The sequence below is a fragment of the Mus caroli genome, chromosome 13 (genome assembly GCF_900094665.2).
Source record: "Mus caroli chromosome 13, CAROLI_EIJ_v1.1, whole genome shotgun sequence".
In the NCBI taxonomy this organism is placed as follows: Eukaryota; Metazoa; Chordata; class Mammalia; order Rodentia; family Muridae; genus Mus; species Mus caroli.
In genome coordinates, this window is record NC_034582.1 from 13,030,355 (window position 1) to 13,045,272 (window position 14,918).

Consider the following 14,918-nt stretch of genomic DNA (forward strand, 5'->3'; position numbering starts at 1 on the left):
TACAAAGACAAAGTTTGGAGCTGAGATGAAAGGATGGACCATCTAGAGACTGCCACACCCAGGGATGAAACACTGACACAATTGCATACACCAGCAAGATTTTGCTGAAAGGACCCTGATATAGCTGTCTCTTGTGAGGCTATGCCAGTGCCTGGCAAACTTTTAACTTTTTAATGATACCTTTTGATGTACAAAAGTTTTTAATTTTAAAAAGTAGTCAAGTTTATCAACATATTTTTCCTTTGTGGTTTTACTGTGTTGTCTACAAAACTCTTCCCTTTGCTTCAGTCAGAGATATTCTCCTATAATATTTTCAAAATCTTTAAAGTTTGTATTTTCATACTTAGGTCTTAAAACATTTTTCATGGTATAGAATAAACTAGAAGGTCATTGCCTTTATTCTTACAACTACAATAATTTTCTGATAAATACATTTGTTGTGATCAGGGTATACACTACCCTAAGTTACTTTATTCTGTCTAAGACAGTAGCTTTCAGACTGTGTGTTGCCTTGTACAGACTCTACTTCATAAGCACCATTTCACTCCACTTTTAGTGCAAATGTAAGAGCAAAATGACTGTATTTGGTGGGCACGTGCACAACACTGTCTGTCCAGTCCCACCCACAGAGCACAAGGTAATGAACAACTCATTCCTAAAACAGAAATGGTGCTACCCTATAAATTAATTAAAGTAAACGGAAACTACAGAAGTGTATGGATTATTAAATCATAGCAAAAGAGAACAGGCTCAAGAACCTGTCAGACATATATGACTGGTGGGAGAATATAAGTGCCTCACTGGACCCCGTAAAGAAGGGGACACAACGCAGGCATCGATCCCACCAAGCTGTCACCTAGCTACCCAGTGTGTGTCCAGGAACAGAGAGGTAGAAATTCCTGACTGTCCCAGAGACTTCAGCTCAGTTCCATTCCCACAGTTGGCATAGCCTCCTTAAATTGCTATCTGTTCACCTACCTGTTCATCTGTCTAGACTCATCTAGCCCTTCACCTCTATATCTTGCACTATACCTCATTTCTGCAGCTCAACACTGGCCCTGCAGCCTGACTCAGCAGCAGCATCTGCAACATCAATTTGTTAGCCCATAGACAGTTTCTATCTCTATCAGATTCTGCCTCTCAAGTCTCCTTGAAACTCCTTTAAATTCTGCTGTTGCCTTCTTAGCCCCTTAGGAACCATTCTATAATATATATAGAGATATTTAGTGTGATGTGTAATTTGAGCTTTTATCTGAGAGTTGATATTAGTAAATAAATCTGTGATAAAACAACTTGCATTTGCCTCAGCCAGATCTGTTGAGAATAGGGGTGCTCAGCCTATTGTTGCCAATAAAACTGTCATACCTTGTGAATTTATTTTTACTCAATACATTCTGACATGGAAGGGAGACACATGTGGTTATCTACGTTTCTGACATAGCACACTCATACATCATTCATTAGCCCTTTATATTTAACAGAGAAATACATTGCCGTGGTTCTTACTACAAGCTATCTTGGCCATTCTTGTCATTTTGTTCTGATACATGCTCACCTTGTGTTTCAGAGGCATGCTGCAAGGTCTTTTCTACTTAGAGCTAAAGAGTAAATCTAAACCCTGGGCTATGTTCTCTGACTTGAGCCCTTAGCATCCCTTGCCAGGTTCTTTCCTGCAGTGGAAATTGAGAAGACACTAATGATGGAAATCATCCAAATCAAAATTGCATTTTCCAAGTCACCTCCTTCCCTAAAGTCCCAACTCCAAAGTCAGTTTTATTAAAGGATATTCACTGTTCCCACCAAAAAATTTAATCTAGTCAAATAATGGAATGTTTGTCCTGCCAGAAGGAAAGAGCAGAGAGGACAAATAGAAGAAAAGAAATATTTTTTTAATTTTTAATATTTTTATTACGTATTTTCCTCAATTACATTTCCAATGCTATCCCAAAACCCCCCCATAGCGCCCCCCACTTCCCTACCCACCCATTCCCATTCTTTTGGCCCTGGCATTCCCCTGTACTGGGGCATATAAAGTTTGCGTGTCCAATGGGCCTCTCTTTCCAGTCATGACTGACTAGGCCTGAAAAGAAATATTTTTAAGTGTGAAAAGGATTCATGCTGCTTTTTTTTTTTATTATTAAAAACATGTTCCAAAGACACAACTTTACATTGTTGTAAAGAGGTACCTTTGCAGGTCGAAAAGTACAAAGAGGTATGGAAAATCATTAAAAAATCATTTTAAATGATTTTGATAAATTTAAATTATTTTAAATTAGTTTCAATAGTTTAATTTTGAAAAATTGGGGGTGGAGCTATTTTTCTGAGACAAGGTTTCTCTATGTAGTCCTTGCTATCCTGAAACTTGCTCTGTAGACTAGGCTAACCTCAAACTCAGAGATCAGATCCATCTGTCTTTGCCTCCTGAGATTAAATTTAGATTTAATCCTGAGATTTAAGGCATGACCTACCACCATCCAGCTAACTTTTAATTTTTAATATAGTAAGAGCACAATTACTTAAAGTCTTCCATTTAAAATACATAAATATGTACCTTCATAGATTTGCCCTACTCAGTGGTTCACAGAGAACACTGCAGTTTTTGCTAAAAGTAATTGCTGATGAACAATAGCTTTTTAAACACTGCCCCCTACTGTCCACATTTAGCTTCCTCAGAAATAATAAGACAGAAATAAAAATTATCAGGCCCTTCTACCTTTGAAATCAGTTTAACATTTTTGTTCAGCACACTAGATTTCACAGACTGGAGCAATTTCAACGACACAACTGTGTGTTTCATTAAAGCAAATCCCAGGCATTCGAATATTACTTTCTTCAGTCATACGGCCCACCCAAACAGAGGAGAATTGGACTCACAATAAGTAACAACACTGGGGAACATCAGGAAAGACAAGAATCTCCATGGTGACATGTGCAACTTTAGACTATCAGAGCAAGGTTCGCTTTTAAAAATTAAAAAAAAAAAAAATGCTAGGGAGAATGACAAACTGCTACGAAAGAGATGAGCCTTGCTTTCCACCCACACAACCTCACAACTCACAGATGATGATGACTTCTGCTTCCAAAGAGTCTGTTGACTAGACTTTCTGACTAGCTGCTTTCCTCCTCACTTCTACTGGTGCAAATATGATTAACAGCAAATGAAAGAGAGCAGTCAAAACAAATCTCAGAGAGAGGTGCTCAGTGTCCTATAGTCACAAAGTGTGTGTTAGCCCTTCTGGTGACCAGTTTTTGCCAACATGACCCAAGCTAAGTCATATGGGAATTGGGAACCCCAATTGAGATAATATCCTCACCAGATTGGCCTGTGGGCAAGCCTCTGGTGCATTTTCTTGATGACTGAGGTAAGAGGGCCCATCTAGATGATGAACTACAAAATCTAAGCTGAAGCACACCCTTTACACCTCAAAATGTTCAGGGTGTTTCATTACAGCAATCAAAAGCCTAAGGCAGCACTTCAGAATGACTGTCATAAGTATGGAAGGTAATGAATTGTTTAATAGTGCACCAAGAAACCTAGGTAATTTATCATACAGTAATTTACAAAATAACACATTTCATGACATAATTTTCATATATTTATAAATTTTGATATTTACCCATAGTACAATATCCTACCCCTTCCTGACAATACCATTCTTCTTTCCAAAGAGCCTCTCCTCTGCTTTCATAATGTTAACACTCTAGATCATATACGAGAGAAAACATGCAATATTTGTCTATCTGAGTCTTATTTTGTTTAACATAATGATCTCTACTTTCATCCATTTTCCTCTAACTGACATGACTTCTTTCTTCTTTATAGTTAATTAAAACTTAATTGTGTCCCTACACTATATTTTCTTTATCTATTCATGTGTCATTTGTTCATAGTCAACCTGTGTTGATTTTAGAGCACTGTTATTGTGAACAGCACAGTAATAAGCACTATGAGATAGCTCTAGCTTATGCTGACTTTGATCCATTTTGGCATATATCCAGCTGGATCATATGTTATTCCCAATTTAAATTTTTTGAGATACCATCCTTAGTGATTTCCATAGTAGCCATAAAAATTCATATTCTCATCAAAAGTGTACAAGAGTTGCCCTTCCGCCCTCATCCCCACCAAATGTCCTGCTGCTTGTTTTCTTAACAGTAGGCATTCTTGCTGGGAGACCCAGAAGCTCAATGTAAGTTTGATTTTCACTTCTGTAGTGGATAAGAATATTTAACATTTTTAATGTAAGAAGCTTGGGTTTTAAAGCTATTTACTATTTAATAGTTGTATAAGCTCATGTCCCTCAGCCATTCAGGATTTGGTACAAATATTATTCTAAAGACTGTAAGGAGGTGGTGAAGGAAAATATAGAATGATGAGAGAGTTGGGATTTTTCTCCATACTGCCGGTCCCCTTTCCTCCTGAGTCCCTTATCCCGACCTCTAAAACCATGTGATCCACACATTTTCCTCTCAGCTGACAACTATGAGATCATATGGTTTTTCTCCATGGCCTTTTCTTCACTAAATCGCAGTTTGAAGCCATTATGGTAGCACCCACACACTTAAGCCTAGCACTCAGGAAATGGGGAAAAGTGGATCAGGAATTCAAGATCATCTTCAGCTACAGCAAAGATGTTTCAGGGCCAGCATGGATTATGTAAAACTCTGGGGGGAAAAAAACCTACAGAATTTGAGAATTGGGGGAGGAGATATTTCAATAATAACTGAAGGCCTAAAAAACCCTTTGACCCTTACTATAGTTAGGTATAAATGTAAATTTGCCAATTCAGAAAAGAAACACAAATGTCCAATAAATCTATAAAACTGTTCAATTTAGGTCAAAGGTCCCTAATAATTCTGTTCAGCAGTCTCTGAGGCTGGGGAAGAAGTGATGGGTTTCTTATAGAAGGATGGTTCAGGGTTGAAATACCTGTGATGGAGCAGTAGATGATGTGAGGAGCAATCTTATCTATATCTTCATATCCTAGGCCCATCTCAGAAAGTTTCCCAGGAACATAGTTTTCCACAAACACATCACAAATGGCTGCAAGCTGAAGAAAGAGGTAAAAATTAATCAGATTTTTTGAGGTACCTCCAAACCTTTAACAACTCTTCCCACATAATAGAATTTTAACTTCAATTTCAATTCTCATATTGGAAGAGTCCAGAAAAAAATTTCAGGATAAATAAAGTATGTTTACGTATACATGTTATGTACACTTGAACTGCTACTGTCAAGAAAACAATGGTTATAATGTTTTGTAAATGTATACTATTAAATAGATTTTGTACCCTGCAAATATAAGAAACATTTACTAAACATGGTCTGTCTAAATATAGTCTCAGAAGAATAAAATAAAATGTAAGTATATAAAATTCTGTGTTAAACTGTATTTTGTTTTGATTTTCAACAACTGAAGGGATGCATCTTAGCAGGCATTTCAAGTAGAGACCCTGTCATCCTTTGAAGCTCTAGAAATAAAAGCACCATTCAAGTATGTGACCTCTCTGGAGACACTACTCCAGAGCAGGTACTTATTTTCCTTACTTTTTAGAGGTCTGAAGGTGAAACACAAGCATCAGCTGAAATGAGTGAGGATTTCATGAATAACAAGCATCACAATGTATGAAGTATACTCAAGAAGGATCAAAGAAAAGAAAGGACCAATCAAAGGAAACCCGAGGTGGAACTTGTAGCTCTAGCTGCATATGTAGCAGAGGATGGCCTAGTTGGTCATCAATGGGAGGAGAGGCCTTAGGTCCTATGAAGGTTCTATGCCCCAGAATAGAGGAATTCCAGAACCAGGAATAGGAGTGGGTGGGTTGGGAGGGGAGGTGGAGGGAGATAGGGGATTTTCGGAGGGGAAACTAGGAAAGGGGATAACATTTGAAATGTAAATAAAGAAAATAGCTAGTAAAAAAAGAAGAAGAAGAAATTGTAGGATAGGAAGATGGAAAATAGGACTTCATTACTCATATAAAAACTGCAGTTCCAGGAGAACTACCTTACTTTCTTTTGAGGACAGGTATTCCTGTGACCCAACCACCTTCCATCATTTATTTCCACTCTATTCTACCTCTATCATGTTCCATCATCTCCCAGTACTCATGTACTGAAGACTAAGCTGCCAAAACAGGACCCTTTGGGACCACATTCAAAATACGTCCAAATAATAACAAATAAAGACAGAGAAGATGCAGGTGTGCAACTGAAATATCACACTATACAGGAATCCTTTCCAAATCCCAGGTTAAGTTGATAAAATTCTCATATGGGCGAGCTATACAGCATACTCCAAGTATATTATTCTAATGCTATGATTAAATACTCTGAGCAAAATCAGCCTAGTGGAGGAAATTGTTTCTTTGGATTACACTTCCAGGTATAATCTATCATATCATTAAGGGAAGTAGAGCAGGAAATCAAGCAGAAACCATGGAGGAAAGATGCTGTAACTTGAATTTTTCAAAGTCTTCTTTTAATGATGGTTCTTAAACACTTTAACCTCCCTTCTATCCCACCACCCACCAAAGGTAGTGGAAAAGAAAGGATACAGGGGAAGTAGACCTATTTAGAAATGATTCTTTGGAAAAAATCCCATCTTCATTGTCAGGAAAGCAGCAGTTCAGTTCACAGGTCAGCAGCTGCAGCTCAATCCACTCACAAACATTTCCTGGATATACCAGCAGTCCAGTTCAGTAATGTTATCGTAGCAGTGGTGACATGACTTAGCAGGAGCAGCTAGGCCCCAGTCAAATGGCATGAGTCAGCAGAAGGGATTCAGACAACCAGGAATACCAGAAGTCCTCGGCTGTATCTCTCTCGATGAAATGAAGATCAGCAAAGACGCGAAACCAACAAGCAATGCGCAGCTAGCTCTACCAGCAAGCCCATCTCACAGTTGATTGAGTTCTATTTATACTCCTCCAAACATCACTTGTCCTCCAGGGGTCTTGCCTCAGCACCTGTCTTGCCTCAGCATGTGAGTCTGTCTCAGCTGATGTCACTCTGCCAATTGGCCTTAGTCGGCAGAAGCAGCAAGAAACCACAGCACACCACCAGTTTTTTGGAGTGTTTCATTCTATGGAGTCCCAACAATTAGAACTCAACTACACAATGTAAGGTAGACCAATACATGTATGTCATTAGCAAAGCATTCTTTCTCCTGTGTCTGCTTCTGTGAAACATTTCTTCCTGAGACTGCCTTAGTGCAACATCCTTTCAAACATCCTTTTACCTATGTCCAGTTGAGCTAAACATGCCTTCACATGTCTGCTTTATCAAAATATCATCCAACACAACTGACTTTCCAAAGAACCCTTAAGATGGTTACTGACTTACTCTCTGGCTCATGCCCAGAACTACATGCCTAGGGATGGTGCCACTCACACTGGAAAGAGCCCTCTCACATCAATTGTGAAGACAACTTCTCATAGACATGGCAATGGGCCGATCTGATCTAGGCAATTCCTCAATTGAGGTTCTCTCTTCCGAGATGACTCTTGGTTGCATTGAGTTGACAACAAATACTAATACCACACCAAATGAGCCTTGATATAAGAGCATTTATTAATGTTGATTATATTAAAATCTCTAACAAATATTTTATAGGAAAATGGAAAGGAAATGTTGCTATTAAATATAATAACACTTTAGCTACATCTTAGTTTATTGTACAAATTTTGTTGATCTAGTACTTAAAAATCATTCCTGCAGATACTATAGAAAAAAATACTATATCAAGTATATATAGGCAGTTATATTGATAATGTCTATTGCATTTGTACTATATAATAATTGACATAGTGTCTTAATTATGTAAATGTCATTAAATAATTTTCTATTTAAAACCTTATGGGAGGAGCAAAGAGATGAGTCCGTGATTAAGAGCAGTCTACTGCACTTCTAGAAGACCCAAGTTCAGTTGCCAGCATCCACATGAAAGTTACAGTAGCAGGAGAATTCAAGACTTTTTCTGGCTTCTACAGGCAGCTCATATATATGGTGGATCAACAAACAGGCAGGCAAGAAACATGTACACATAAAATAATAGACAATAACCATTATTTTTTTAAATCTATGGAGGAATCCCCCCAAAAACCCAACAACTTGAGTTTGATACCCAAAGCCTACATGGTAGAAGAAGATAACTGACTCTCACAAGTGATTCTCTAATATCCATATATGTTCTGTGGAACTAACATACCCACATACATATAAACACACAATTATTAAATGGAATAAGCAAAACTGTTTGTCCATGTTTTTTAATTGAAGGGATTTTTTTCTATTATATACATCCTGACATACACAATATATCCTAATCACAGTTTTCCCTTGCTCAAATCCTCCCAGCTCCTCCACACATCTCTTCTTCCTCAGATCCACTCCGCTTCTCTTTTCCTTCAGAAAAGAGCATGCCTCCAAGACACAACAACCAAACAGAACGAAACAAGATGCAATAAAACAAAGCAAAAAGCCCTCAAATTAAGGCTAGACAAGGCAACCCAATGAAAAACTGTCCCAAGAACAAGAAAAAGAGTCAGAAACACACTCACTCCCTTGTAGTTCTGCATTCTACTTTCTCCCTTCGGGTGTCCAGGTGCTATACATTGGAAAAGAAAGGATGAAGTAGAGCCCAGAATAGTTGGAACAGCAGGATGGGGGTGGGGAGCTTAGTTCCTCCATCCCCTCTGACTCCTACAGTCCCACTCTTCAATGGGTTTCTCTGAAATCCAAGGGGAGGGACCCAAAGGAAACTTCCAATTTAGATTCCCTCTTTCTACATAATGTCTGACTGTGGGTCTCTATACCTATTCCCATCTGCTGCTGGAAAAGCCTCTCTGATAACTGGACAAGGCACTAATTTATGAGTATAGTAGAATATCATTAGAAATCATTTCACTGGTTGTTTTTACCAATCCTATTTGGTTTTACCCTAGGTCTCTAAGCTATCATGTCTCTGGTTTCTGGCCATCCAGACATTACAGGGCATGGGATGCCTCTCCTGGCATGGGCCTTAAGTTAAACCAGACATTGGTTGGCCACGTCCACAAGTTCTATGCTACCATTGCCCCAGCACATCTTTCAAGCAGGACAGATAATAGGTCAAGAGTTTCATAACTGAGTTGGCGTCAGGATTCTCTTTCCATAGCCTGCAGAATAAAATCATAGGATAAGTCTCCATGCAGGCAGAAGCTAGACCTCTCCATATTCAATAAACTGTGTGAATGTCCTCAGCAATGGGGTTCCACTGTCAGAGTTTTGGAGACCAGCTCTGTCCAAGTATTATCCTGAGTTGTTTAGGGATTGTCTTAGTTAGGGTTTCTATTGCTTTGAAGAGACACTATGACCACAACAACTCTTATAAATGACATTTATTTGGGGCTGGCTTATAGATTCAGAGTTTCAGTCCATTATCATCAAAGTGGGAACATGGCAGCTTCTAGGAAGGAATGGCACAAAAGGAGCTGAAAGTTCTGCATCTTGTTCTGAAGGCAAACAGAAGACTCCTCAGGCAGCTAAGAAGAGGGACTCGAAGACCACCCCCACAGTGACACACTTCATCCAACAAGGCCACACCTACTTCAACAAGGCCATTTCTAATAGTGCCACTCCCTAGGCCAAGGATATTCAAACCACCACAGGGATCTCCATGGACACTCTTGGCCAACAACTCAACTGAATGCAACATAGTCCCATCACTTAGAAGCCTTGACTGGCTACTAAAATTATTCAGTTCAGAGTCTATATCCTCACTAGGATCACTCTCATATATTCTAGGAAGTTTCAATGCACTAAATTCCCACACCAGCCTCCAAACAACCTCTAATTCTAGCTGTCTCTCCCTGAATTCTCCTCTTCCATCCCGTACCATCCGCATGTAACCCCCACCCCCAACTCCTCCACCCTGTTCCCATCTGTCCTTAGTCTACCCATAGTATTTTTCTTATTCCATTTCCCAGGGACAACCATGAATCCTCTCTAGAGCTCTGCTCTTTACCTAACCTTCCTGCGTCTGTGGATCTTAGCTTATCATTTACTTAATAGACAATATCCACTTATAACTGAATACATACCTCATTTGTCTTTCTGGGTCTAGGTTACCTCAACTGAGATATGTGGTGGTTTGAATATGCTTGTCCCAGGGATTGGCACTGTTAAAAGGTGTGGCCTTGTTAGAATAGGTGTGGCCTTGTAGGATAAAGTGTATCACTGTGGGGGTGGTCTTTGAGATCCTCCTTTTAGCTGCCTGAGGATTCAGTCTTCTCCTGTTTGCCTTCGGAATAAGAGATAAAACTCTGAGCTTCTCCAGCACCACACCTGCCTAGATGCTGCTATGCTCCCCACCACAATAATAATGGACTGAACCTCTAAAGCTGCAAGCAAGTCCCAATTAAATGTTGCCCTTTATAAGAGTGGCTATGGGGTCCCATTTGTCGATTCTTGATCTTACAGCACAGGCCATTGCTGTTCTCTTTAGGAATTTTTCCCCTGTGCCCATATCTTCGAGGGTTTTCCCCACTTTCTCATCTATAAATTTTAGTGTCTCTGGTTTTATGTGGAGTTTTGTACAAGGAGATAAGAATGGATCAATTCTCAATCTTCTACATGATAACCGATAGTTGTGCCAGCACCATTTGTTGAAAATGCAATCAAGCAATAATGAAGAACAATTTAGAAAAAACTAAACTGAATATCAACTGAAAGAAAAAGTTTACAAAGAAACATAGTCCAGTTTATCTTGGGGAATTGGTTTGGTTTGAGTATTTACACATCCAGAGAGCAGGAAGACCAACAGCAGACAGCAGGAGACACAGAAAATCTTCACCATATGTTCAATAGCATGCTATGATGCTATGGAGAGCAGAAAAACAGGGGAAGCCATAGCATAGGCACATATGGTGACTAGAATAGTGAAGAGCAGCACCAGAAAACTCTCATCAAAGCAGTTACAGGTACCATTTTAAAAAGAGCCTGTATCAAAATGTTTAAAAATTAAAAATAAATGAACAAATTTTAAATGACCATTGTAGAACCTGATATTGTTATTTTGCTAAATGCTCATTTTGTGAAACTGCCTTAGAGATATTTGTTTATATCCATAGACCTAGACTGCTCTCAATCTTCATCAAAGATGCTTCATTTGCAGTGGATAGCAGTCAATGGAGAGATGTGTAACTAATCGCATTGTTAAGGATTAAAGACTTGGTGTTCAGCTCTAAATGAGACACCAATTCCAACATTACCAAGGCTCTGGGAACATTTCAGAGAAGCCAGAAAGAAAGTAAGAGCCTGAGAATGGGGATGAAATCAAAATTTTTCAATTTAAAACAAAACAACAAAGACTCTTGCTGAGCCTCCAGTTTGGTGACCTCAGACTTTCTGTGAACTGAACAATTTGGAAACTTAGAGCCACTGTCACCAGAGTATACATTGCCAGCAGAGTACCTCTAAACTAGGGAAATAGAAAACATACAGGATTCAATGATGTGGAAACTGTTGAGAGACAACATCTACAGTGGAACAAAGACTATGATTTTAAGGGGAGTGATAGTTGAAGTGGTGGTTACCATGGATTGGGCTTTGGTTTGGTTTGGTTTGGTTTGGTTTTTGAGGCAGGGATTCATAATGCTATACTCTGTGGCCTGCAACTCTCTAAATGCAAACCAGACAGGCCTCAATCTCAGAGATCTGCCTGCCTCTGCCTCCTAGATGATGGAGTAAAAGGCATTACCACCACACACAGCCTAAAAACTAGGGTTTTAAGTGGCACAGGAGACACAAGGAAAGACTCTTCTGAGAGAACTATCAAAAAAGAATTTACATTCTGATTTCCACATGCAAGAAAGCCCAAAAAATCCTGAGGCCACAGAGACCGATGGCTTCCACTATCATTATCATACACAGTATTTCATGGAGTCAGCTAGAGACAGTGGGTTTTTTTTTTTCAAAAGGAAGAAAAAAAAGAACTTTTATTTTTTTTCTATTGCATAAATAATGGTAAATTAGACTCTTTTTTTAAAAAAATAAGATTATATATTTACAGACAAGTTTAGTTACAGAAAACATCTGGTACATATATGACAACCATTTTCCCTTTATACAATAAGATAACATGTTAATAATATTGCTTCGTTGAATCACTTAAGTTGCATGCCAAGTTCATTTATATTAATATTTACATTTGATATAAAGATATGTTTTTTATTTCACTAACTTGCTGTCTCACCACTTAATATCAGAAAATCACCAACTATCACTAAATGAAGAAAAAAAATAAACAAAACCCCAAAAGAATATAAATGAGGTACAGTGGGAAATTAAGATGCATGACTGACATCTGACTGGAACATTCTGGAAGAAGAGGCAAGAAGCTACTGATTAGAACAGTCTTTACCTGTGCTTCAGAGACACCCAGTTTCTAGGGCTCGAATCCCAGCCATTTGCATCTGTGCTTTGAGAATAAGCTTAAGTTAGTGACCTGTACCCACCAAGACCACAGCTTGCCCACACCTGGCAGGACCAGACCTTCAGACTCAGAATGGCTTCCGTGAGCATCACCATAGCTTTGCCTTGGACAATTAACTTCTTTCTGAATTTGTGGAAGAGAAATCAGACTGCCGGTGAGAAGTCACTGCAGGGGTCCCTAAGGATTCCCCAGAGTCCCCCGTCTCTGTGAACTTGTACCAGAGGCTGAGAGAGTCCTTTCTCTAGACCAGTCTTCTCAGGGAAGAACAATGTGGTTGCCAGTGAACACTGACTAGACCTCAGGCTGCTTCAGGAAACAGGAAGTAAAATTTTACTATTCTTGTTGACAGTGGGTTTTGAAACAACAGCTTTTCAACTTGGATACCTGTGCCAACAATTCACTTCATCAGTATTTTATTTTTATTTTTATTTGCTTATTTGTTTTATTTATTTATTCTTTTATTTAATTTCTACTGTTGTATATATGCCTCAGTGTGTTGGTTGATTGGTTGGCTGGCTGGCTGGCTGGTTGGTTGGTTGGCTGGTTTGCTGGTTTACTGCTATTATGACTTTGAACTATTATTTGTGTTTATGCATCCTGGTTACTAGAAGGTACTCTTTACTGGATTGTGCAGCAACATCTTATATGTGCCTCCCCAACTTATTCTTGCATCTTTTCTTCTTTTCCTCAACCTTACCCGCCTTTCTTTATACATCTTAATTGTAACCTCCCACAACTTTAACAATGTTAAAATTTTGTGAATCTTAACATTGTCCCAGTTTTCCCCTCCTAATGACTTTACCACATCCTTTTTTTTCTTTTCTGGGTGAATCTAACATTTAACCTTACTCACTCCACTTCCTTTCTACTCCTGATCTTATTACTAAATTGGAAGTATACTCCTATACTGCCTGGGGTTATTTATCTCCAACAGTATTGAAGTCAAAGGAGTCAATGTTGTGAACTGGCTAGTATGACAATTGTATGTGGTCATATAGAACATCTCTTATAACTCTCCAAGTTTGCTATGCTCACTCCAGTGAAGTCTGCTTGGCAGGCTGAGAGGCCTGGAAGAACTCACGAGGCAAGGAGTTTCAAGGAAACTCCTTGAACCAGGAGGAAATTCCTGGAACCAGGCATTCTCATAACCCGTATACTCATACCCTATCCCCGAGTTAGTCTGGTGTATGGATCCACATGCTCTCTTTTAGCATTATTTTATTATAAGTGCCTTTAAAGATTGAATTCTGACATAGGTAAGCCTCCACCAGTGTTCTAACGTCTTAGAAAATGCTTGAAGCCAATGAGCTTGGAATTCAGTAGGAATTCAGTAAGAATGTTATCTATTCAGTAACATTCAAATTTACTTCTAGAAGAGCCCTGTGAAACTAATTAGGCATTACAAAGAATGGAGCTGGAATAGCTCAGGGCTGGTCTGCAGAGTGTTTACTTGGGACAATAGCCAGTCTTACCCTGACAAGGGAATGGCCTAGCGAAAAGGTGGGTTTAACCTGAAAGAGTTAGGGAATCCCCCTGAGACAGGTTTCTTCACTAGAACCCCTGGTGGCAGGCTTAACAATAGACTAGCATTACACCTGGCTCCATTCTTAGTGGTAAACAGCAACAGCCTGGTCCCCACCATCTTTTGATGTATACATTCCTTATGTTTTGTGTCACTATAACTCAGCAGACGTATCCTGCCTGGTTTCTTGTTATTCTTCTGTATAAAAAGTTTGATGGTCGACTTGACAAATTACATTCAGATTCTACACAATTTCTTGTGTCGCTTCTGTTTGTCATTCATTCGCCGACTCCTTGTCCACCTGCAACTAGAGACCCATTCTACACAGACAGGGACCAAAAAGGTCTGTGGCACCAGTTAATACCTATTCAAGGAAAAACACAGAAATTACACTAGGTACCTTGAGCTCCTGGACTGAGAAATTATTTTCTGAACCACACATGCAACTCTACCATGTCCAAGTCCCACCAGAACATTGCAAATGCTTCAACTTTAGCTGAAAGGTAATAAACCAAAACAAAAAAATCCCAACACAATAACATAAGAAACACGAAACCCAGGACATTATAACTCCACCAAAAACTAGTGTCTTAGCACTGTACAATATGACCCACTGAGAGAGGATTAGATGAAATCACTAACAGGAAAAAAAAATAATTATAGGTATGTTCAATGGCATAAAAAGATGAAAAAAGTAAGGAAAGTGATACAGGATGTGGAAGAGGAATCCAAGGAAAAGATAAAAATCCTGAAGAAAGGCAAGCCTGGATCACTGGAAATTAAAAAATAGTAGATCAAATACAAAAGAAAAAAATCATGGAAAGCTTCAGCAATAGAATGCATTTAGAAAGGACAGGCTATATGAGCTTGAACATGAAAGACCCACAACGTGAGGACTCCCTCACGTTCTGACTCAGGAGAGG

At 39.0% G+C, this 14,918-nt stretch overlaps 1 protein-coding gene across 5 annotated transcripts in view; it reads right to left on the reverse strand.

Moving 5' to 3' along the window:
* Positions 1-14,918, reverse strand: part of Sugct (succinyl-CoA:glutarate-CoA transferase) — a 778,692-nt gene that overhangs the window by 714,553 nt on the left and 49,221 nt on the right. For all 5 annotated transcript variants that reach the window (XR_003834661.1, XM_021180767.2, XM_029468350.1 and 2 more), the window contains exon 6: positions 4,931-5,051. Coding sequence is in view for 4 of the 5 variants with exons in the window: in XM_021180767.2 (XP_021036426.1) it covers positions 4,931-5,051 (121 nt within the window). In the remaining variant the exon portion in view is untranslated. The remainder of the gene's footprint in view (positions 1-4,930; positions 5,052-14,918) is intronic.